General features: G+C 25.3%; 4 protein-coding genes across 5 annotated transcripts; all 4 read left to right on the top strand.

The window, feature by feature from the left end:
• Positions 1–570: 570 nt before the first annotated feature.
• Positions 571–11,627, top strand: LOC141531949 (uncharacterized). Its single transcript, XM_074250059.1, has 7 exons — positions 571–1,318; positions 1,412–1,616; positions 1,715–1,826; positions 1,910–3,225; positions 7,601–7,696; positions 9,363–9,791; positions 9,871–11,627. The coding sequence occupies exons 4-7, from the start codon at positions 2,814–2,816 to the stop codon at positions 10,572–10,574; spliced, it is 1,641 nt and encodes a 546-aa protein (XP_074106160.1). The 5' UTR covers positions 571–1,318; positions 1,412–1,616; positions 1,715–1,826; positions 1,910–2,813; the 3' UTR covers positions 10,575–11,627.
• Positions 4,427–6,906, top strand: LOC141531907 (uncharacterized). Its single transcript, XM_074249997.1, has 4 exons — positions 4,427–4,668; positions 4,740–4,882; positions 5,857–6,043; positions 6,133–6,906. Exons 1-4 carry the CDS (start codon positions 4,578–4,580, stop codon positions 6,594–6,596), a joined length of 885 nt encoding a protein of 294 aa, XP_074106098.1. The 5' UTR covers positions 4,427–4,577; the 3' UTR covers positions 6,597–6,906.
• A 324-nt stretch (positions 11,628–11,951) lies between the features above and the next one.
• Positions 11,952–21,060, top strand: LOC141531948 (uncharacterized). The gene is made up of 8 exons (XM_074250058.1): positions 11,952–12,180; positions 12,256–12,334; positions 12,823–13,261; positions 14,634–14,751; positions 17,443–17,500; positions 17,778–18,535; positions 19,772–20,192; positions 20,279–21,060. Exons 1-8 carry the CDS (start codon positions 12,028–12,030, stop codon positions 20,788–20,790), a joined length of 2,538 nt encoding a protein of 845 aa, XP_074106159.1. The 5' UTR covers positions 11,952–12,027; the 3' UTR covers positions 20,791–21,060.
• LOC141531908 (uncharacterized) lies at positions 14,633–16,946 on the top strand. Of its 2 annotated transcripts, none has more exons than XM_074250000.1 (5): positions 14,633–14,751; positions 15,046–15,289; positions 15,635–15,746; positions 15,814–16,023; positions 16,093–16,946. In XM_074250000.1, exons 2-5 carry the CDS (start codon positions 15,131–15,133, stop codon positions 16,488–16,490), a joined length of 879 nt encoding a protein of 292 aa, XP_074106101.1. In that variant the 5' UTR covers positions 14,633–14,751; positions 15,046–15,130; the 3' UTR covers positions 16,491–16,946. The 2 variants fall into 2 exon arrangements, with proteins under 2 accessions (XP_074106101.1, XP_074106100.1); XM_074249999.1 differs by having other exon boundaries at positions 14,680–14,791; positions 16,093–16,945.
• Positions 21,061–22,593: the final 1,533 nt, after the last annotated feature.

The following is a 22,593-nucleotide window of genomic DNA, read 5'->3' as shown; positions in this document are numbered from 1 at the left end:
GGTAACTAATAGGTAATCGCTCGCTTTGCCAACTCTTTCCGTCAAGTTTGCTTCAAATTGCGGACGTAGATTGACAGTAAGTTATAGGTAAGGTGGCTATCAGGGTCCTGGAGTTATCTTAGCGTATCCACTATCGTTGGTCTGCTTTCTCATTCAGTCTCACTAGTTCCACTTGACATATTTTATTTATTTATCCGATGTCAATTTAACTCAATTTCCGATAAAAAAATTTCTTAGTTGTATGATTCATAACATTAACAATATATAATTATTATAATTTAATTAATAATAAAAAACAACCGACTTAATTTAGACGGAGCACTACTTCGCAACGGCCGACTTATTAACCCTTTCTGACTTGCTTCATTTTTATGTTCCACGAACTCGCTACGCGGTAGTTAATTGTCGCTGCTGTTGTGACGTTGTTATTTTGGCGCTAATTTTTGACGCTTGTGTGTGAAGAAATGTTTTGTTTTTCTCTCAACAGATGGCGCTATAACTCCTCTTTTTGACTTTTTTTTTTTTTTTTAAATCAAATACCATCATTTATTGTTTGTAATCAAGCAAAAACAGAGTAGTTGCAAAAATCACGTAGTCTATGCATAAAATAAAATCTTAATCTACCTTATTGTTTATATTTCTGATATTTATTTTACCCAAAAATTTTGTTTACTAACTAGACTTTTATAATTATTTCGAGATTTATTATTTCATTGAGAAGAAAGATGTGAAATGAAACGTGTATAAGTGTAATATTAATTATAGGGTTATTAGAAATTATTAAATGGCCCAGAAATTTATGAATTCAATTTTTCTTAATATTTATCTGCTACTAATTTATTGTTAAATACAATAAAAGATGAAAAACGGTTAGAAATCTAGCTGACTTCAGTATTAGTATCAACGTGATTGTAGCAACTGCTCCATTGAAAAATTTTCAACTAACTAAATATTAAGTAGATTGAAAATGGAAAAATTCAATAATAATTTATTTTTGTATAATTAATTTAAAATCGGCAGTTCAATTAAAGTGATGAAATTATTTAAATCCGCAATTTTTAATTTTAAAATGTTTCTACAAAAAATAAAAGGTATTTCATGCAAAATTTATTAATAGCACACGCAGAGAGCACTGAAATCTGTTTTTAATAATGGCTGATTGTTGTGATTAGTTTATTACAATAACTACTCCGTTTTAACCTACAAGTACATAAGAACCACAGCACCCAAGGAGTTAAACTACATTACCAATTAGTTAATGAAATAAATAACTCCATAAAGCAATTATAATAAATCATTTATTCTGTGAGCGTATTGGGTAAGTACTTTGTTTTTTAAAAATTTAAAACACCAAATTTTATCTAATTAATCGATAATTCATTAATTAATTATTTTTGAAATATTGTTTTAGGTTACAGACCTAAGAATTGACTTACAGTTTTAATAAATAAAAAAAAATGTCAGGAATTAAATTAAACTCATCATCAAACATCCCTAGTAAATATCTTCCATCTGTCGTGCTCCAACGACTTGATATTCCAAAAGATAGTATTGTATATGTTATTAACACGGAAACTTCTGAAAAAGAAAATTCAAACATAACAGACTCGAAACAGGTAATTGATTATTAATTTAATAATATAATAAAAATTTAAGAATTAAAAAAATACAATTAATTATTTAATATACTCATTTTTTAATTTCTAATTCACAGAACTTTTATGATAGCAACTGCAAAGATTTAACACCAAATTATGGAACTCGTCACAAAATTCTTAGCATCGAGTACATTTGTCAACGTTGCCATCAATCATTTGAAACAGCCGGTAAATATTTTCAAATTTTTTCTATTAATAGCTAATGATATTACGAATTTTTTTATTTATTGAGTATTTTCTTTCTTTTTTAGAATTACATAGTCAACATGTACTGAACTATTATTCCAAAAAAGAGCGAAAAAGCTCCAAAAAGTTTGATTCTGGATCTTAAATAAGCCACTCAAAACGACACACCAAGACTCACGTCGCCAGTTATCCTTACAATTCATGCTGTCAATTTTGTCAAATACTCAACTGTTTGCTTATTTAAATGATTATCATATTTTGAATCAATCAGAACGATAAACAGATTTAAATTCTTCACATCAACATACCAGAATGTTGAGACAATTTACAATTTATCTTGAGTGTTATATCAAAAGATATTTGACCGCAAGTAACTTGTTATATGGATTAACATATTTGGTCATTAAAAGTTTGAATATTAATAAAATCTTTTCTGACAATCGCACGCTTAATTCTTTTGGGATATTTAAATATAATTATAGAATCTTATAATAGAGGAAGCACTGGCTTTATTACCTCATATTTATATTTATTATGGTGATAATTATAAGTATTTTGAACTCACTAACCTGCAAGATAAAGCTGTGCAAAATAAATAGGAGTATTGGTTAATTGACTGATCAATATGTCGTCCGATGAATCTAGGGGATCTGAATCGTCGACAAGCCTTAAAAAACAAACTTTCAAGTGCAGAATATGCAAGAAGCTTTTTACAACAGCTAGTCAGTGATGGAATTATTATTTGATAAATTTTAATCATAATTGATATAAATTATTGCAGAAACTCTCAAACAGCATGAGAAGGACATTCACGCTGACCTAAAATATTATTCTTGCAAGCAATGTAACTATGTGACCTACAGACAAACTAATTTAAAACGACACTTGCTGTCTCATACCAAGGAAAAACATCACAAGTGCTCGGTTTGTTCATTTTCATTCTCACTTAAACAAAATTTAAAATTCCATATGCTTGCTAAACACTCGGAAGAACGTCCAAGCCATGAATACTCGCATCCTGATTGTAATTTTACTACTCCATATTTGAGTTCCTTGAAGACTCACATGCTTATTCATACCGGTGAGAAGCCGTATAAGGGCTCTCATTGTGACTTCAGGAGCAGAACTTTGAACAATATCAAAATTCATGAAAGGACTCACACCAAGGAACATCCGTTTAAATGCTCGCAATGTTCTTTTGGAAGCATTTCTTTAAACGGTCTCAAGTATCACAAAACCAAGAACCATTCCAAGAAAAAATCATATGTGTGTGGTGTTTGCCAAAAAAGATATGTCGTTTTAAGCGAACTGAAGAGACACGAAAAAACCCATGCAAATGAAAAAAATGAAAGTCCGAGTCAAATGTCCTTTTTGCCAAAATGAATGTATGGATGAATATTACCTTAGGCTTCATATGAATACTCATCGAAAAGGGAGAATGTATAAATGTCATTTGTGTGATTTTATGGCACGTCGAGCAAAATTATTCAAAGATCACCTTTCGAGTGCGCATTTATAATTATTTCTTGGAGAGTAAAATCAATCTGTATCATAATTTTGATCATTTGTTATTTGGGCACTTTTAATTGATATTTTTCATCGATCGAATCTAAAATCAACTTTAATTAAGAAAAAATTAATCGGTCAATTAGTTAAAAAAAAATTTCGATGAATTTTGTTAAATGAGCGATTAAATCAAATTATTTCTTTTAGTATCGTTTTGTTTATGATTTCAACTTGATAATTCAATGGTAACTTTATTTTTAGAATAATTCGTTTAAATGAAATGTAAAAGAAAAAAATTTTAGTAATTTATAAATTTATGTATATAATTTCAATTATATTTATGAAACTATTGTAAGTGGTGGACGATTAATTTTAATTTTTTACATAGAATTCTAATAAAAGTGATACAGTTTTAAAAAACTTTTTTTTTTTTTTTTTTTTTTTTCATTTTTTTTTTTTTTTTTTAAGACGCAACAGGTGTAAAAATATTAATTTTAGTTGAAACAAAGTAATTGATATGTTTGCAGAGTAAAAATTGAAGTGAATTTATCAAAAAAAATTTCCGAAAAGAAATGAAAATTTTTATAGTGAAATTTAAAGTCATTTAATGACTTATAATTTTTAACAAATTTTTGATAAATGAAAATTTTACGTGTAAAAACTTTAAAAAATTACAAATGCAATTTTTTTAAAAGATTCTCTATAGTTTATTTATTTTTTATAAATTAACTTCCAAAAACGACTAAATATCTGCTGATTTCAGTGTCACAAATATTTTGAGTTTTTAAAATTTTAATACTGAAGACACCTAAAAATTTTTTTAATTTCTATAACAATTTAATAATAAAAAAAATTTAGCAAAAAAATTTCCCATGTAGAAATTAGAAAAAAATTGTAAATGTGAATTTTGTAAAATATTTTTTTATAATAATTGATGACATAAAAATTTCAAGAATTTTCAAATGTCTATAAATTTAAAATTTTATTTAAAAATTGTTACAATTTTCACTGTTTGAGATTTTCATTCTTGTCTGCGCCATCCGAACTTAAAAAATCAGCGCTCAAGTAGTTCTTTTATCTTCCATTGTGAAAGTCACAACAATGACAAAAAGATTAAGGTTATGACGATTGACAGGAACCGTTTCCAAGCGATTTCACATTTTGATTTTTTAATATTTTAAGAAAATCGCTAATAATTCTTTTTAACTCAAATTAAACAAAAAAAAAATGAGTGCAAATAACATTATAGAAATAGAATTGAATAATGATGACAGTGATAGTTCATCTGTTGTAGAAATAAAATGCGTACAAGGACCAAGTATGAATTTTCAGTAATCTTTAGTTCATCAAACAATGAATTGACTAATAGCTCATCATTTTGATTTTTAGAGAAAACTGATCGAAATGCAAACCAGAATGAAGGTAATTTTATTGATACCGGTTTACCAAATCTCAATCACGTAAAAATTACAAGCATTGAATCATTGCGCGGAAAGGAACATTATTGGACGGATGATGTAAAACCAGCTAAGGTAAGAGTTTTACGAATAAATTTACGGCTAATTTATTTAATATCAATATTATCGCCAGTTTAGTTGTTTGTAATAATACTAAAGTTAGTTGACATTTTTAATTTTTTGACTTTTTATTCATTAATTAAAGTAGAACAAAAAAATATTTTTTAAAAATTGCACTTAATAATACTGAAGTTAGCGGTCAACTGTCAATTTAAAAAATTTTTCAACAAATTAATTACAACACAAAAATGCTTCAAAAAATTTTCATCTGTAATTTTTATCAATTTTTACACGTGAAACTTTTTAATTAAATTTTTTCTTTATATTTTAATTGCTATAAAATTCCAAAAAAAATTGAACATCTGTCAACTTCAGTGTTATTTGCACTTACAGTTTTTCAAGTTTATTCCAAATGAAATTTTTTTTTGTTTTTTTCTAATATTTTTTTTAATAAAAAAAATTCTAAAAATTTTTAGATTCGGCTAACTTAATTTTCATTTGTTTGTGTATAAATAATACTGCACTGTTGTGTAACAATTAACAATTGTCTTTTTTTAACTTCCCGCTAAAAAAAATTAAAAATTGTATGAAAATTAATTTAGCAGATCAATTTAAAAAACTAATCAACTATTAAGCTCAAAAAACCACATCAATTGCCGCCAGGCCGGTCAAAATCGGCTGATTCGTTCGTGAGTTATCAAAAACAAAAAAATTCGGAAAAAATGAATTTTTCAAATTTCTCCAAAATTTCTGGTCTGATCAATTTTTTTTTCAAAGTAAATTATAGGATTCGAAAAACTGCGTCGAATGCTGCTAACCGCGTGAAAATCGGTTTATTCATTTAAAAGTAATTGCAGTTTCAAAAATTTTAAGAATTAGTGTTTTATTCAAAGTCTAAGAGTTTTAATTTTTTTTTCAGTTCGAATCTCTTACTTTTTTATTTTCACCAATTTTTAATTTTTACTAAAAATTTTTATTTTTACAACTAGCTACCAGAAATTTTATCGCCGCCAAACGATTCATCTTTAAACTTCTCGTTGGAATTTCAACAAAAATCTGCTGCTGGTCAGTTCAATCATATAATTCTAAAAGAAGAGACTGCTAGATTCGCTGAAGAATCTGAGATGATTAACTTATCATCTGATTTAGACTATCATGATGGAGAGTTTAAGTCAAGTAAGAATATCTCACTTTTTATTAAAATATAAAGTAAATAAACCTATTAATAAAATTGTGTGAGCTAATTAATCATTATTTTATTTCAGCGTTAAGACATCATAAAATTTATCAATGTATGAAGTGCGACTTTGCTGCATTCAGTAGAACAAGTTTCAAAACACACACCGAAGCTCATAACAATAATAACTCATTCAAGTGTCCTAAATGTCCATTTATTGCTATTAACAAAAACACCTTCAGGGCACATTTTATATGTAAACATAGTAATGTTAAAAAACCGTTTCAATGTCAAATTTGTCATTTTTCGACATACTTTCAATCAGCTTTACAGCAACATATTAAAATTCACAGTGCAGACCGCTCGTACGAATGTCAATACTGTCCATACGCTGCCATTTCTAAAGCTTACTTGGCAATTCATCTTCGCAATCATTTTACTCAGCCTAAGTATCCATGCAGTGTATGTTCCTTCTCAGCGTTATCTGCAGATCAATTAAAAAATCATTTCATATGTCATAATTCTGAGTACCAATTTGAAACAAATAATTGATACACTTGAGTACTAGATTTTATTAAAATTGCTACGACTATTAATGATTGGTTTGACATTTATATTATTTGATTTCAAATTATTATGGAAATTTTTAATTAAAAAAAATTTTAATTAAAATTTAGTAATTGCACTAATTATAAACCATTAACAAAATTAAACTCAAACATATATTAAACGTATTTTTTTTATACTGTCTATAATGTTATGATTTTTAAACAAAATTATGACTGCAAACATCTGACAATTTTTTGATATTTTTATACAATAATTATTGAGAATTGAAAATTACAATTTAAAAAATATGGAACAATAATTTTAAAAAGTTGCTGAACATTTTTTAAACCATATTTTTAATTATCACTAGTTTAATTAATATTTATTGTGGTCCGATGTTTGTTATCTTCAGTCAAATAGTTAAAAGATAAAATAAATGTAATTTTTTTTATTTTAATTAAAATAATTTTGATACTAAAGTGACCGTTTAACAATTATTTTATTTCCATTAATGAAGTCTTGTAATAGAAAAAATTTTTTTTAATTTAAACATTAATTTTTTATATATTTGTTTGTGGAATCTTATACTTTTTATTAATAATTTTTTAATATGAATAATAAAATAAATATAATTAATTTTATTAATTTAATTTAATTAATTATATTAATTAATATAGAAAACGAATTGTCTCGTGATTTGAAAAAAAAATTCCAAACAGCTGGCGCTGCAGTACATTTATTTGAAGATTTCTTTTCTCTACACAAAGTAATATGAACCTTTGAAAGAATGTAAACATAAATATAAAGAGTTATGTACAACGTATTGATAGTTGATGATTAATTTTAACAAAACTCACCTTGTCTTCAATAAAGAGTGTAATTAACAACAAAAAATACTCAACTTCTTAAACTATACAGTCAAGGTTATGCTTTATATGAAATAAACTTACGTCTTCCGGTAATCTTCTATAATTAACAGAGTAATATTTTTGATATATTTATGAAAGCAATGAACTCAAGCAACATAATTCATCTTGGAGACTCTGAATCGGAGTTCAGTGGCAGTATTGCTTGGATGGAAGCTCCCGATGACATCTCTTCAGGTATTCAAAAAATGACACTGAAGTTAATTAGTAGTATTAGAAATTTTTTTAGAATTTTATAACAATTAAATTATTATGAAAAAAATTATGAAAATGAAGTTAGCCGACATTGAAAAATTTTTAGAAATTTTTTATTGAAAAAATTTCAATTAAACAATTCAAAAAAAAATTATCTCATGTAAAAAACTTGAAAAACTACAAGTGCAATTTTTTAGAAATATCTTTTTAGTTGTAATTTAATTAATAAAAAAAAATAAAAAATTGTTAGACGTCTGCTAACTTCATGAGTGTGAATTTAACAGACATCTGATAATTTTTTAATAATTTATAAACTATTTATTTGTTACAGAAGAAATAGTATAAAAAAATGACACTGAAGTTAGCAGACGTCTAAAAAATTTTTAATTTTTTTTTATTAATTAAATTACAACTAAATAGATATTTTTAAAAAATTGCACTTTCAGTTTTACAAGTGACAATTTTTTTTTTAATTGTTTAATTGAAATTTTTTCAATATAAAATTTATAAAAATTTTTAAATGTCGGCTAACTTCATTATCATTAAAAAAATGCATATGGAAATTTTCACAAGTTTTTTCTATGCAATTTTTTAGATTTTTTTTACAACCATTAAGTTAAAATTAATCTAAAAATTCTCAAAAATTAGCTGTCGATTGAATTCACTCTCATCTAACTTCTGTATTATAAAAGATTTAATAAAAAAAATTCTACATGTTAAAATAAAAAAAAAAATATTAGTGAAAATTTTTTTATGGTAATTAATTTGTTACAAAAATTTAAAAAATTGACAGTTGTCAGTCATATCCAAAGAATGCAAATGCGATCCTATTTCTCGGGCTATTATATATAACCCTTGGTAGTTTTAATTGTTTCTATTAATCGATTTGCTCTTGAGTTTGACCTAGGACAGATGATTCCTAATTGCTCTAGAATCTCTGGAGAGTCGATGTGCCCATTAATAATTTTGAAAACAAAAATTAAATCCGATATTTGTCTTCTCTGGGAAAATTTGCTGATCTGGAAGTTACTGTAGGCTTCCTGAGCTGCCGACATAAACGTACGATTTGCCAAATGCTTGCAGTTTGTATTGCATCCTTTCTAGTCTGTTGGTAGCTTGTGTCGTGCTTGGCGACCAGATTACAGTGCAATATTCTAAAATCGATCTGACAAGGGTATTAAATAGAAGTATTTTATTTTTATTTTATTTAAACAAACAAACCCAACAGCCTAGGCCTATTATTAACTCTGTTATTATTAACAGGGTTAATAATAATACATTAGTTAGTATATAAAAAAATTTTTTGATGTATAACAAGATGACTTATAGCTAGCATAGTAATTTCATAGATAAATTGCTAAATGAAAAGACTAATGATGAGTTAGCAATTGTAACTCATGAAAATAATAGCAAATAACAAGAATAAAAAGAAAAATAAAAAACAAAGTAAAATAATAATATAATAATAGTAATACTTCTTATAATATTTATATAATTGCACACATTTAACACCATTTAGTTGCTAATTTGCCAAGTATTAATGTTCTTTTGTTTTTGACGTCTTTACCTGATCTAATTAAATAACCTAGAGTTTATTAACAATTTTATCAACAATTAAGGTAATACAATAATTAATATCTATTTTCAGGTTCTTCTGTTTTGGGGGTGCAAGAATACGTTGATGAGACTTTTCTTGTACCGAAAGTGAGGACTAGGCGAAGTAAAAAAAAAAAAAATTCAAAGAATCTCAAAGATCGGAATCATTTGAAAAATCCATTTGTTGATGGTATAACTTTTGAGAAAGCTGTTTCAAAAAGATTTAATTTTAAAAAACCAATTATAAATAATGACACTTGGAAGAAAAAAATACTTGAATTCAAACTGGACAAAAATATTATTTCCAATGACAATATTCCTGAGAAATTCAACAATTTAAGTGTTCCAAAAAAAAGTTTTCCAGCTATTTTGTCAGATAAAGTCTCGGTACTTGAGGAATTAAATCAGGAAAAGTTATCTCAACAACTAAGTCGGCACGACTCAACGTGTAATGAGAATCGTAGACTGAATAATTCATTAGGTTAGTATTAAATGGTTATTAAAGTATTTTTTTATTAACGATTTATTGATTGAAAATAATTTTAACAATTTTTATTTAGATGTAAAGTTTCATGCTCTGATAGAATTTCTTCCTGTAGTTTTGCTTGAAAGAATCCAAGTACCTGAAAAAATAGTAAACACTTTAACGGCAAATGTAGAATCTGTGAGGAAACCAAATGAAAACTTAGTTGATAAAAATTCTTCGAGTTTTAAAAAGTCGGCGATAGATAAAAAGGAGCACCAGTGCGAAAAGTGTAATTACAAATGTAAACGAAAAAGTGACTTGAAAATTCACTTATTAATTCACTCTGGTGATCTGCCATTCAAATGCCCAAAATGTTCTCATAAAGTTAGACGTTTACCGTATCTCAGAAAGCACATTAAAAATAATCATAATAATGAATTTCCGCACCTATGTCCACATTGTTCACTCGGATTTACTGAATTGATTCAATTCAATAATCATAAATGTCGTTTTGCTGCTGAAAAATTATTTGAGTGCGAGATTTGTAGAAGAAGACTTGCTACAGCTCATAGCTTAAGTACTCACAACCGCACGTATCATTCAGCTGGTTCATTTACTTGCTCAATTTGTCAGGAAATACTTGGAGATAAATACTCACTTGAACTTCATAGAAAAACTCATAAAAATGGAAACACGTTTATTTGCAATAAATGTCCGTTTAAATCAACACAGGTAGCCAGATTAAAAAAACATTTGGATAGACACCGTCAAGACGATAATAATTTAATAAATAAGTAACAAGCTAATTATGCTAGGTTTAAAAATTTTTTCGTTCTAGAAGAAATTTAATGTCAAATATTTATTATTTAGATATAAACAATTCTTAAAGAGAACTGATTGAGTTTAGTTTACAATAATTATTCAACTGATTGATTTGGACCGGGTATTTTTTTATTCGTGAAATAGTTTAATTTTTTTCCTTTTTTAATTGTTATTTTATCATAAAGAAAGTATTATAGTCCTTTGATATTTTTTTGTGCAAAATAACGTGAAAGCATTTATTCGAAAAAGTTTTGTACTATTTTTTGATTTTTATATACTTATGATAAAAAAAAAATTAATTGAATACTTTTCATCCAATAACCATTAATTTATACACACGAATTATACTGATAACGTTTAATAATTTTTGTTTTTATTTAACTAGATATAATTAAATATTTTCTGATGTAATAACACTTCAAGTGTGTGACTAGCACTGAATTATTAGTTAACAGTGAATATAATCAGTAATAATTATTTTTATAACTCTTCATGAATATTCAATTTTATCTGTTAAATATAATGATATGTTACGAAATATTTGATTCATTTTTGCAGTTAAGTTATTTGACATAGTGAAAACTTATTTTGTGTTAATACCCAAAAAACGAAGAATATATAATAAATTTCTGTTTAACTTCAATTATCACGTTAGTAATCGTTTATGATAAAAATACATCTATGTGATTTAACTTATACATAGAAATTTAATCAAATTTTTTACTAACTATCAAAACTTTCTGCTTCGCTAAGTATGATTTCGAATTTTTACAAAATTTAAAATTATGAGTTGAAGAAAAAATAAAATTTTTTGAAATTTTGGAGTACATAAACCCGATAATCGACTTGATTTATGAGAAATAAACGTAATTATTGTATCATTATTGTATTCTTAGGATTTTTCTTTTATTCTTAAGTACCTTTTGACTGTTAATTCTATTACGTAATAGAATAACGTACGTTAACTGAATAACGTACGTTAACTGAAAATATTCTTTATAAAGAGAATTTTCATTTTTATATTTTATATACATGTAAATTGAAAAATAAATTATTTTTCAGTTGAAAATTTTTGAAATAAAAATTTATTTATTTTTTAATTTCTGATCAAAATATCTGGATTGAAAATTATTAAAAAAATTTTTATTCCTAAGTAATTAAATTCACAATATTTATCATAATTTTTTTCCAAATTGAAAATTAAATGAAAAAACAAAATTGTCTTGATATTTTTAATATACTAATTACTTTAAAATAATGTAAATATAATTAATTATTTCAAGTTTATATACAACATTTTGACTATTATATTTTTAATATAGTACGGGGAAAAAAAACCATGACAGTGATTGCATAAAACTATATGTTTTGTGGGGTTAACAAATAAACCAATGAAGTAAGCTAAAAATTAATTAAACACTGTGAAAAAATGTCTAATTCAAAATTTAATTCATCAATTATTCTTAACAATTTTCAACCATTTATTTTACTCGAACGAATTAAGTTTTCTAAAAAAAGTATCATTGAATCTTCAGAAGATGTTTGCTTAACCTTAGCATCAAGCAAATCAGATACAAAACAGGTATTTGACAAGATTTAATTTGTTATGTACATTAAATTAATTAGATTGAATAATTATACAAATTTATAATTACAGGATAAACTAAATAATAACAATAATTTAGATTTAAAAAATAACGGAGATTCTAAGATTAGTAGCCAGCCATTACTGCCAGGTATTTTATAATTTTTAATGACATTAAATTTAGCTGTTATTTCACAATTTTTTAAATTTTCTTTAACAAATAAATTGTAAAAAAAAAAAATATTAAAAAAATGAACTTATTGAAATTTATAAGACTAAAGTTAGCCGACATCTAAAAATTTTTAGAATTTTTTTTTATTGAAAAAATTATTACAAAAAAATAAAAAAAAAATTTGCACGTGTAAAAAATTTCAAAAACTACAAGTGCAATTTTTTAAAAATGTTTTTTTGTTTGAATTTAATTATTAAAAAAAAAATCAAAAAATTTTGAACGTCGGCTAATTTTAATGACAGAAATTTTAATAAATTAAAAATGCAATTTTTTAAAAATCATTTTTTGGAACAAATTTTTTCGTTAGAGAAAATACAAAAATTGTCAAGTGACAGCTAACTTTAATGACATTAATTTTTAATTGCTGTATTTATTTTTTACATATTAAATTTTTCATAATATTTCAGATTTATGGCGTTACGATGAAAAATGTTACCGCTGCAAGGAATGTAAATTTTCATCAAAATATAAGAGCTCGTTGAAAATTCATATAATGAATCACTTAGGTCAGAAGCGTTATAAATGTGCAGATTGCAATTTTGCGAGTTCATACTTACTAAGTATTAAGAATCATATCAAATCGTTTCATACTAAAGAACGCCCTTATAAATGTTCTGACTGCGAATACTCATGTGTTCAAGCGATTGGCTTAACAAATCACATCAAAAGTGTTCATGAAAAAATACGACCTTTTAAATGCGCACACTGCAAATTTACAGCTATACTATTATCTCGCTTGAAGATTCATATTGAAACAACTCATTTAAAAAAACGCCCTTTTAAATGTCCATATTGCCCCCATGCAAGTGGGCTGTTAGGCAATTTAAAGACTCACATCAAGAATATTCATACTAAAAAATAATTTTTCTAGCATTCACAGTTGGACCATCCAAATATCTAAATATAACTGCCATAAGGATCATGTTCAAAGTCTAAGTATTCTTTTTCAAATGAAAAAATTTCGAGTTTTAATATTCAAGCATTTACAGAAGAAAAAAAATTTTATGTAAAACTTGTTGCTTGTGATTTATGGAGTTCTACCAGTTTAAAAGGCATACTCACTTTGTTTTAACTACTTTAGATTTTATGACACTGAAATTAGCAGACGTCTAAAAATTTTTGATTATTTTTATTAATTCAATTAATACTCAAAAGATATTTATAAAAAATTGTATTTATAGTTTTTCAAGTTTTTTACATGTGACAATTTTTTTATAATTTTTTAAATAAAATTTTTTCAAAAAAAAAATTTCTAAAAATTTTGAAATGTCAGCTAACTTCATTTTCAATCATTGATAGAGAATAAATTACTGTTATTTTAATATAATAATTTCGGATTCTCTAAAAAATTAATATAATTTTTATTTGAAATAGCAACGTATTTATTATATACATAAATTAGTTACTAATTTTTGTTTTAAATGATATTTTATCTACCATCTGTTAAGTTTTTTTTTTTAAATTCGAGAATATTAAGAGTTTCAAGTTTTAAAATTTTCTCTCCTTTTTTAAAATATTGTAAAAGTTAATCCTTATTAGTTACATCAAAAAATTATCTCAAGGTATTTAAAAATGTACTGCGATAAATTCTAAAATTAAAAAATTTTATAAGTTATAAAATAACTTACAAATTTGATTTTATAATTTAATATTTTTAAAATAATTTTAAAATTAATTCCACAATCATATTTTTTAATTACATATTTAAAACTGAGTATTTAATTTTTTTCAAAATATGAACAAGTTTTTGAAATCTGTAATATAAAAAAAATATAATTCAGTTTTAAATTTAAGCAAAAAAATGTTTTTGAATTTTTTCCTTTGTAAACATTTGTAATTTTACATATCACTGAAGTTAGCCATCAGCTGTTAATTTTAAAAATTTTGTAAATAAATTAATTACAATAAAAAAATGCTTCTGAAAATTTTCACTTGTGATTTTTATTAATTTTCGCATGTGAAACTTTTTAATTTAATTTTTTGTATAATAATTTAATTGCCATAAAATTCTAAAAAAATTTTTAATATCTGTCAACTTCAGTGTCATAATTTTATTATGTTGTAATAAATTTATTTTATAATTTTCAATGATTGTATTCTTTTAAAATAAAATAAAATAATAAAATTATTTCATACATATAAGAATATATCTATAAATGCGTCGTTTTGCTATATTCAGTGTCACGCGATTAAAAAATGATTTTATCTCTAAAATTAGGTGTCTACGACTATGGCTAAGTGGTAGGAGACAGAAGGAGACGTCAATATGGGGCCAGAGGGGAAACGTTTCTACGGTCGCTATTGAATGTCAGTGTCTACATTCAACATTTAACGAGGTTAGTTGTTAGTTGTCATGTGAAAAAATCGTGCAAATACGTAAGTAAATAAATAATAGTTTTACTTTTTTATTGTTTAAAAAAAATTCAGTAGTAAAATAGCAAGTGTAAGAATTACCTAAGTATTACTTGCTCATGTTTTTTTTATCACCTAAAATTCATTACTCCAATATCTATTTGCATGTTATTAAAAATATTGTGCAATCCTTTGACATATTTTTAATATTTTTTTTAAATTTATAACATATATTCAATTATTGAGTACGATTATTTATTTTTTCTAATATTTTTCAGATAACTCTATCAACGTGAGGTTAAGTTTACTGAATAAATTATATTGGAAGCCAAGCAATCACAATCTGACGTATCAATACTTAAAATGAGTGAAAATATGTCGGCGATTGCGGCAGATTCGTTTCCTAATATTTATCTCCCACGTGTTGTCCTCGACAAAATCGATATTCCTGAGAACAGTATTATAATATCAACAATTATTGAAGACCCTTCATTATCCGATGGTTCAACAGGACAATCATCGGTAATTATTACGATAAATAATAATTGATTTTTAGTACGATAACAAGGTCACCGACGTTATGATTTTAATCTTGATAGTTATAATTTATAAGATTGAATTTTTCTTTGTGTGACCTTGTGATTATTTTTTACGTATTTTTTAAATTAAAATTAATTTTTCAAGTAATATATTTATCGATTTTTTTATTAATTAATTAATAAAAAATTACATCAAAATAAAATTCAAAAAATTTTTAATTATTACAAATTTTTATAATAACTTATGCATAAAAAAAAAAACCTATCAGATAAACAGTTTTATTATTTCATTAAAACTGTCATATTGAATTTTATATTTTTGCTCTAGGATTTTAACGACAATCGTTACAACGAGGTAAATTCAGAGGTCGAAGTAAGTTATAGGATTCATAGCATCGAGTACATTTGTCAAGATTGTTACAAATCATTTAATACAGCAGGTAAATATACTTTATACACAAACTAAACCAGTAAATATTCCATTTTAATGATTGTTTATTTTTTTAGAACTCCATAAAAAACATGTTTTGACTTGTCACACTGAAGGAAATCGTCTATTGAATATTCCGATTGAATATTTACCGTTTGTCCGTCTTAATAGAATAGATATACCTGATAAAAAGATAAAAACAGAGATTGACACAGAGTCTCACAAAGAATCAAAGACTCACAAATCTGAAATCAATTCTAAGGGTAAAAATAAATTTAATTTAACAAGTCAGTATTAAAATATTTATCAATATAAGAATTTATTACAAGTGACTAATTGATGAATTAATTTTTCAGAAAAAAAAGAAAAACATAGTCCTACTCCAAGAAAAATATACCAATGTGAAAAATGTGGCTATGTATTCAACAAAAAATACAACTTACAGCAACACATCCTTCTACATACTGGTAAAAGACCTCATCAATGTCCTCATTGCCCGTCAGCTTTTCGGAATCCGAGCAATTTAAAAGCTCATATCAAGAGTATCCACACCAATGAACGACCTCATAAATGCCCTTATTGTCCAAGTGCTTTTGTAATTTCTCATAATTTAAAAAGTCACATAGCAAGTATTCATTCTAAAAAACGTCCTTTTAAATGTAACGACTGCGATGCCAAGTTTTGTCTATCACGTCAATTGAATGATCACAAATTCAAGTGTCATCAGATTCGATCATCTGACAATAAAAACTAAAGTGCCTTTATTGCCATCTCGGATTTACTGAACAGTATTACCTGACTGCCCATCTGAATACTCACAGGCACGGAAAAGATTGGAAGTGTAATCAATGCCCTTACATGACAAATTATTCGAGTTCATTGAAGAAACACATAACCGAGCACTTTAACTGATATTTTAATTTTTTTTTGTTTTTGTATTTTCACTCCAACGTTTTAACCTTGAACATTTTTTAATAACTCAAGTTGTTCATGATTTAATTTTTGTTTTTTGCTTGATTTGATTTTTAGTTGAATTTTTTTAAATATATTATAAAAATTAAATTTCAATTGTGTATAAGAATTTGTAAATATCTATAATCTTTTATGGATTATTGTATTAAATCATTTTTTTATTTAAAAATTTCAATCACATGGATTGTAATTGATGATAACGATGTTTGTATTTTTATACTTTGCATGAAATAAATTTTGTAATATAAATTTTGAATAAAACAATTGATTTGTTCTATTTACATGGACTAATATTTTGAATTGTTATTTAAAAATAATTAAAAAAAGTAAATTATCATCTTAGATTAATATATTTTCAATGCTATAATTATTTTCTGGTAATAGAACATTACATTTTATTTTTACTCTAGCTTTATTAAGTGGCGTAGGAAGAGAAATTAAATAGTAGAGCGCAAAAAAATTCTGACGCAACTATATCACACTATACCAGGTATAATTATATTTTCTATAAACTAAAAATAATTGTTATTTGTAAATGAATAGAAATTTAAGTAAATAGGTTACAATTCCTAAAAATAAATATAAGATGATCTAATTAATTAATTTTTTTTCTTAAATTTAATTTATTTAATTAAAATTTTCATATTTCTTCTTTTTTCACTGTTTAATCAACAATTGGGATGTAAATAAATGATTAAAGGTAATTCATAAAAATAAAAAATAAAAAAATAAAGGAATTAAATACTATGGAGCAAAACAACAACATAGAAGTTTATTCTAACGGAACTACAGGTATGTTTATAAAGTAATAAGTTATTACTTCAAATCATGATGAAAATGAAGTTACCCGACATTTCAAAATTTTTAGAAATTTTTTATTGAAAAATTTAAATTAAACAATTGAAAAAAATTTTACATGTAAAAAAATTGAAAAACTATAAGTGCAATTTTTTAAAAATATATTTTTATTTGTAATTTAATTAATAAAAAAATTCAAAAATTTTTAGACGTTTGCTAACTTCAGTGTCTTAAATCATTGACTTCAATGCATGGATATTGCTAATTTCAGAATCTACTCCTGATAAAAAAATCAAAAAAGAAGTCACAAAAAACTTAATTGATGAAAAGAATGTTGTTTTAAACGATAATTATAACTCCATTATACAAGAAGGAATTTATTTGGTAAAAGAACAAGTAAAATTATATAATGCAACAATACAGTACTTACTAAAAACAATTAATTTAATTGCTGATAAGAAAATTCCGCAAAAAATCATATCTGATTATTCTTCGAGTGTTACTAGTCATAATTTACTTTTAGATAAAGATAAAATAAATAGCGAAATAACTTTGAAAATATGGAATGGTTCATATGTTAAAAGTGAAGAAAGTTGTCATGCAACAATTGTTGAAAATAAAAAAGCTGAGGAAAATGTTGAAGATTCAACTAAAAGTCTGCAATCTAATAAATCGCCTAAAATAGATAAAAATTCTACACAAGTGGATGATATTGAAATACTGAACAGATCTATTTCTTCAATGGCTTTGAATTCATCCGATGAACTTGTGAATGCAATGGATGTTGATCTAGATCCGAACCAAGCAGATTCAACTTTAAATTCTTCACTGACCTCTTCAAACTCACCATCTACTGTTATTGTTAAGAATAATATCTCTGTAAATAGTGGTATTTTATCCGATCCAGTTGTATTAGATAACAAAAAGTCAAAGGAAATTCCACTTGAAGTAAACAATAATTCAGAAGAGCCGAATAAAAAGCTGAATTTAATCGAAGTACTAAAAAATGCAAATAAGTCTCATTCAAATGTAAGAAGTAACTAATAATTACATTTATATCAATATTATTTTTAGAAACTGATACAGGGCAAGTCGGATTGTCCGAGACTACTAGAGTCAATTATTTTCCCTAATTAAAAAAAAAGTATTAAGATAAAGAAAAAAGTATTGAAAAGAATTGGTTTTCTAGTCAATCCAATTCTTTTCAATACTTTTTTCTTTGTCTCAATACTTTTTTTTAATCAGGGTTTAAAATTCCGACTTGCAGGAGTAGTGTTCCCTTTCAGCTTCCACTAACGAGTACTAACTTTGCAACTTCTGCTCCTATATACCGTTTAATGTATGCCTTCAACAAGTTTTATAATATTGATAACAGCCTTGATATTTATTTATTTATTTATCAACATTTTTAGACTCTGAAGCCTTAGCTTCCTAAAGGCCTTACATATAAATGAATACATAGTAACAATAATTTATTTATTTATTTATTTAATTTATATGCCAAGGCAATAAGCCTAATGGCAAATACAAAATGTAACAGTTTTATTAAATTACGTAAGTATTATAATGTAAATTTAGAACTTTAAGAGAAATAATTTTATGTTCAGTGAAATGAAAGAAAAAAAAATAACGTAATACATAAAGATATTTTGCAAAGTATAATAATAGTAATCAAACAGTAATGAAAATGATAATAAAAGACAGTATACACAAACAAGAAAATTAAAAAAAAATAACAAAAGTAACGTTGTCTCCCAGCAAAGTCTACCTAAGTTACGATCTAATGACTTTAGCTAATAAAACAAAGAATAGAAAAAATATAAATTTAAAAATATAATAATTACAGTAATTAATCATCTTTATCGACAAAAAACTTATAGCATTTAGATCGAAATTCATTGTAATCAATAGTCGTGACAATCTCCTCCGGTAAATGGTCCCAGACTCTAACCACTGTGACAATAAACGACTTATCAAATGTTGATCTATTTATGAGATAAATAATTTTGATTGTTTCTCGAAACTAAGTTTACTGAATAGAGACTAAGTCAGAACGCTTTATTTTTCTTACTTTTATATTTACTAGTTTCACCAATTATGGATTTACGACTACTATTACTACATATAAGCACTCTTTTTTTTTTCAAACATTATGTAACTGATATTATTTTTCTAATAGAATCCGCTTATTGGCTTTGATATAGGGTTCAATGTATTGTTTAAAAATAAAAATAAAAATAAAAAGCATTTTTTTATATGTTTTAGATGAATCGAGCATCTAAAAGATTGAAACGTAAAGCTGTAGATGAAGAAATTATTTTGGAAAATAATAAAAAGCGTTTTACAACTAACGGAAATAATGAAGATAAAGATAATTCATCAGAACGATGTATAACTCGCTCTACAGAACGTAAAGTTTTGAACGCGAAAATTTGTTCTAAGAAACAAGAATTCAAAGTTCCAGAGAGTTTTTTGCCGGTCGTTCGACTTCAGAGAATTAAGTTACCTATTAATGAAGTCAATTTGTCAGCTATGAAGACAAAAGTTAGGAAATTAGAGACTGAAAAGATGGATAATGTTTATAATTTAAGACCATTAAGTAGAAAAAATAATTGTACTGAAATTAAAAACATAAATAATATTAAAGTAAACTGCGAGCTGTGTGACAAGACATTTAAAACAAAAGGTAATTGTTTTTTGTTTATTTTATTTATGTTTGCCATGAAGATAAATTTTTTCGTTGTTTTTTATGACTCATGATTTGATTTGCAGAATGTCTTAAAGTACATGTTCAATCTCAACACGCTAAAAAAAACTTTAAATGTAAGAAATGTAACTATGCGTCTAATTTTCAAAGAAATTTACGGCAACACATCAAGATTCATCAAAACACAACGGTAGCTTCGCAATCTAATGTGAAAACTTCCTTGCGTTCCTACTCAGCTAAACTTCATCAGCGCGATAGCTGCTCTGAGGTCAACAGATCTAAAAGCAGTTTTAAGTGTAGTATCTGTTCCTATACTATGAAATCTCTAGAGTTGTTGAATGAACACACTAAAAATCATAATAATAATAAATTGTTTAGTTGCAATGTCAGCGACAAGACTTTCGGAAGAAAAAAATTATTACAAGAACACCGTGTCATTTGTCATGCTCTGCAGAGTAGCAGATACTCGTGTAATGAGTGTCAACTGACATTTTCTTACTTCGGCCGTCTGTCTCGTCATCTTAGAATTGTTCATGGAGTTTTAGCTGGAGCTGGAAAGTCTAAAAATAATAATTAATATATAATTTTTATCTATTATTTTGATTAATTTTTTTGAAATTATTTCATACAAAAAAATTAAGTTTATACTTACTATATAAAAAAAGTTAAAACAATTATTTCTTCATGATAAAAATTTTTGGTATAATTTTTTGAAATCTACAGATTCGGTAGAATCCGGTGCCAAGTTCCGTTCATTCCGTTGTAAACGGAGCGCCAGACTACCGAATGTATTTACCGTAAACAGAACGATATTTTTAGGTTGTAAAATTTTATTAATTCTACAGAACTTTTTTTTCTCCAATATTACTCTATAATTATACATTATATGTTATATTATCAATATTAATTGATAATGGTCATTGAAAATAATAAATTCTATTTAAAATTAATTAAATTCTCTAGCATAAACTATAGCGACCCAGATTTTTAGATTTTGAACTTTTTTCTTATGGAGAAAGTGACATGCCACAGACTAAATAATTCGAGAATGTATGGGTAACTCTCCACTAGATGGGAGACTACAGTTAAAAAAAAAAAAGTTATGAGCTTGCGTCGATGCTCACTAGGGCTCGTCAATGTTACTCTAACACAAACTGTAGTTAGAAAGTTCGAAATCGAAAATAAAAGAAATAGTAACAATCATCAATATTACAAAAACCATGGAAATTTATTTTACGATTTTATAAAATATAAATATTATGATTGATTTGTCTATCAATCTAAACCAAAGGATATACTTGATGGAATTTTATTAATGCTTATTATTAGTTACTCTACGAGAAATAAAAGTTTAACGTGATTTTATTGTTACAATGGTATGAGCACTAATTTTCCGCGGCAAAAGTACATAATTTGAATTGAAAATTTTTTCAATCACATAAAATGTTGAAATTTTTTTTTAAAAATAAAATCTCTAGAATTTACTATCTATCAACTTTACATATGAATTTTTTTAAATTAACTTTTTTTTAAATTAAGTATTATTTATTAACTAGAGTCAATATCTACAAGAGATATTGTTTGGGTTTAGTTTCTATGTAATAGTCAGCTGATCATTGCCTAAGTAATTCTGGTCGAGTGTTTTACAGATATAGGTGGCACTGCTATACTGCGACCGAACTGCGCGGACATACAAAACGACAATATTCTGTACATAATGCTTATATTCATTATGAATTTGATGAATCGTTTATTATTTACTAACAACATAATTATGATAATAATAATATGTAATAAAAATAATCATGCTAATAATAACAATAAAAATGAAGATAATACTGATAGTTATTATAATGATAACAATGGATTGATGTTAAAAATAATTGCATTCATAATATTGAACAATACGATTATTTTATTAAATTATTAAGGATTGTGGTATTAAATCCAAATTCACAATTTCCTAAATTACAAAAAATATAAAAAATTTTTCCTACGATTTTATAAAATATAAATATAAATATAAATATTATGATTGATAATTCAAGTCTATCAATCTCATCCAAAAGATATACGCGACTAATTTTCATGAAATTTTATCAATGCTACTAGTTTCTTTACGGAAAAGAAAAGTTTAATTTATTTTTATAATAATTTTATGAACATTTCATATCCGTGTGAAAAGTACAAACTTTAAATTAAGAATGTAAAAAAATTTCTTATGAATACAAAAAAATTTACAGAGTAAACTACTAACTAAACTATCCAACAACCTTCTATGTGTGTGTTGTTAAACATATTGTTCTAATATCATTTAATTTATTAACCAGACCAAATAGATAATACGCTAAACATTGTTTGAGTTTTACTTTCTTCGGAT

Source organism: Cotesia typhae, unplaced genomic scaffold, assembly GCF_013202065.1.
Source record: "Cotesia typhae breed Kobodo isofemale line unplaced genomic scaffold, CoteBio_Ctyphae contig_50, whole genome shotgun sequence".
Classification (NCBI taxonomy): Eukaryota; Metazoa; Arthropoda; class Insecta; order Hymenoptera; family Braconidae; genus Cotesia; species Cotesia typhae.
Note: the sequence above shows the minus strand (reverse complement) of the source record. Positions and strands in the feature narration are given on the sequence as shown.

Bases quoted from the DNA above. Each gene is read 5' to 3' on its own strand.
- LOC141531908 (XM_074250000.1), top strand. From the start codon at position 15,131: ATGAGTGAAAATATGTCGGCGATTGCGGCAGATTCGTTTCCTAATATT. The intron at 15,290-15,634 runs GTAATTATTACG...TTTTTGCTCTAG, and splicing joins GTTCAACAGGACAATCATCG to GATTTTAACGACAATCGTTA. The intron at 16,024-16,092 runs GTCAGTATTAAA...TTAATTTTTCAG, and splicing joins AAATAAATTTAATTTAACAA to AAAAAAAAGAAAAACATAGT.
- LOC141531948 (XM_074250058.1), top strand. From the start codon at position 12,028: ATGTCTAATTCAAAATTTAATTCATCAATTATTCTTAACAATTTTCAA. The intron at 12,181-12,255 runs GTATTTGACAAG...TTATAATTACAG, and splicing joins GCAAATCAGATACAAAACAG to GATAAACTAAATAATAACAA. The intron at 20,193-20,278 runs GTAATTGTTTTT...TTTGATTTGCAG, and splicing joins CAAGACATTTAAAACAAAAG to AATGTCTTAAAGTACATGTT.
- LOC141531907 (XM_074249997.1), top strand. From the start codon at position 4,578: ATGAGTGCAAATAACATTATAGAAATAGAATTGAATAATGATGACAGT. The intron at 4,669-4,739 runs GTATGAATTTTC...TTTGATTTTTAG, and splicing joins AAAATGCGTACAAGGACCAA to AGAAAACTGATCGAAATGCA. The intron at 4,883-5,856 runs GTAAGAGTTTTA...TTTTACAACTAG, and splicing joins ATGATGTAAAACCAGCTAAG to CTACCAGAAATTTTATCGCC.
- LOC141531949 (XM_074250059.1), top strand. From the start codon at position 2,814: ATGCTTGCTAAACACTCGGAAGAACGTCCAAGCCATGAATACTCGCAT. The intron at 3,226-7,600 runs GAATGTATGGAT...TATTTATGAAAG, and splicing joins AATGTCCTTTTTGCCAAAAT to CAATGAACTCAAGCAACATA. The intron at 7,697-9,362 runs GTATTCAAAAAA...ATCTATTTTCAG, and splicing joins TCCCGATGACATCTCTTCAG to GTTCTTCTGTTTTGGGGGTG.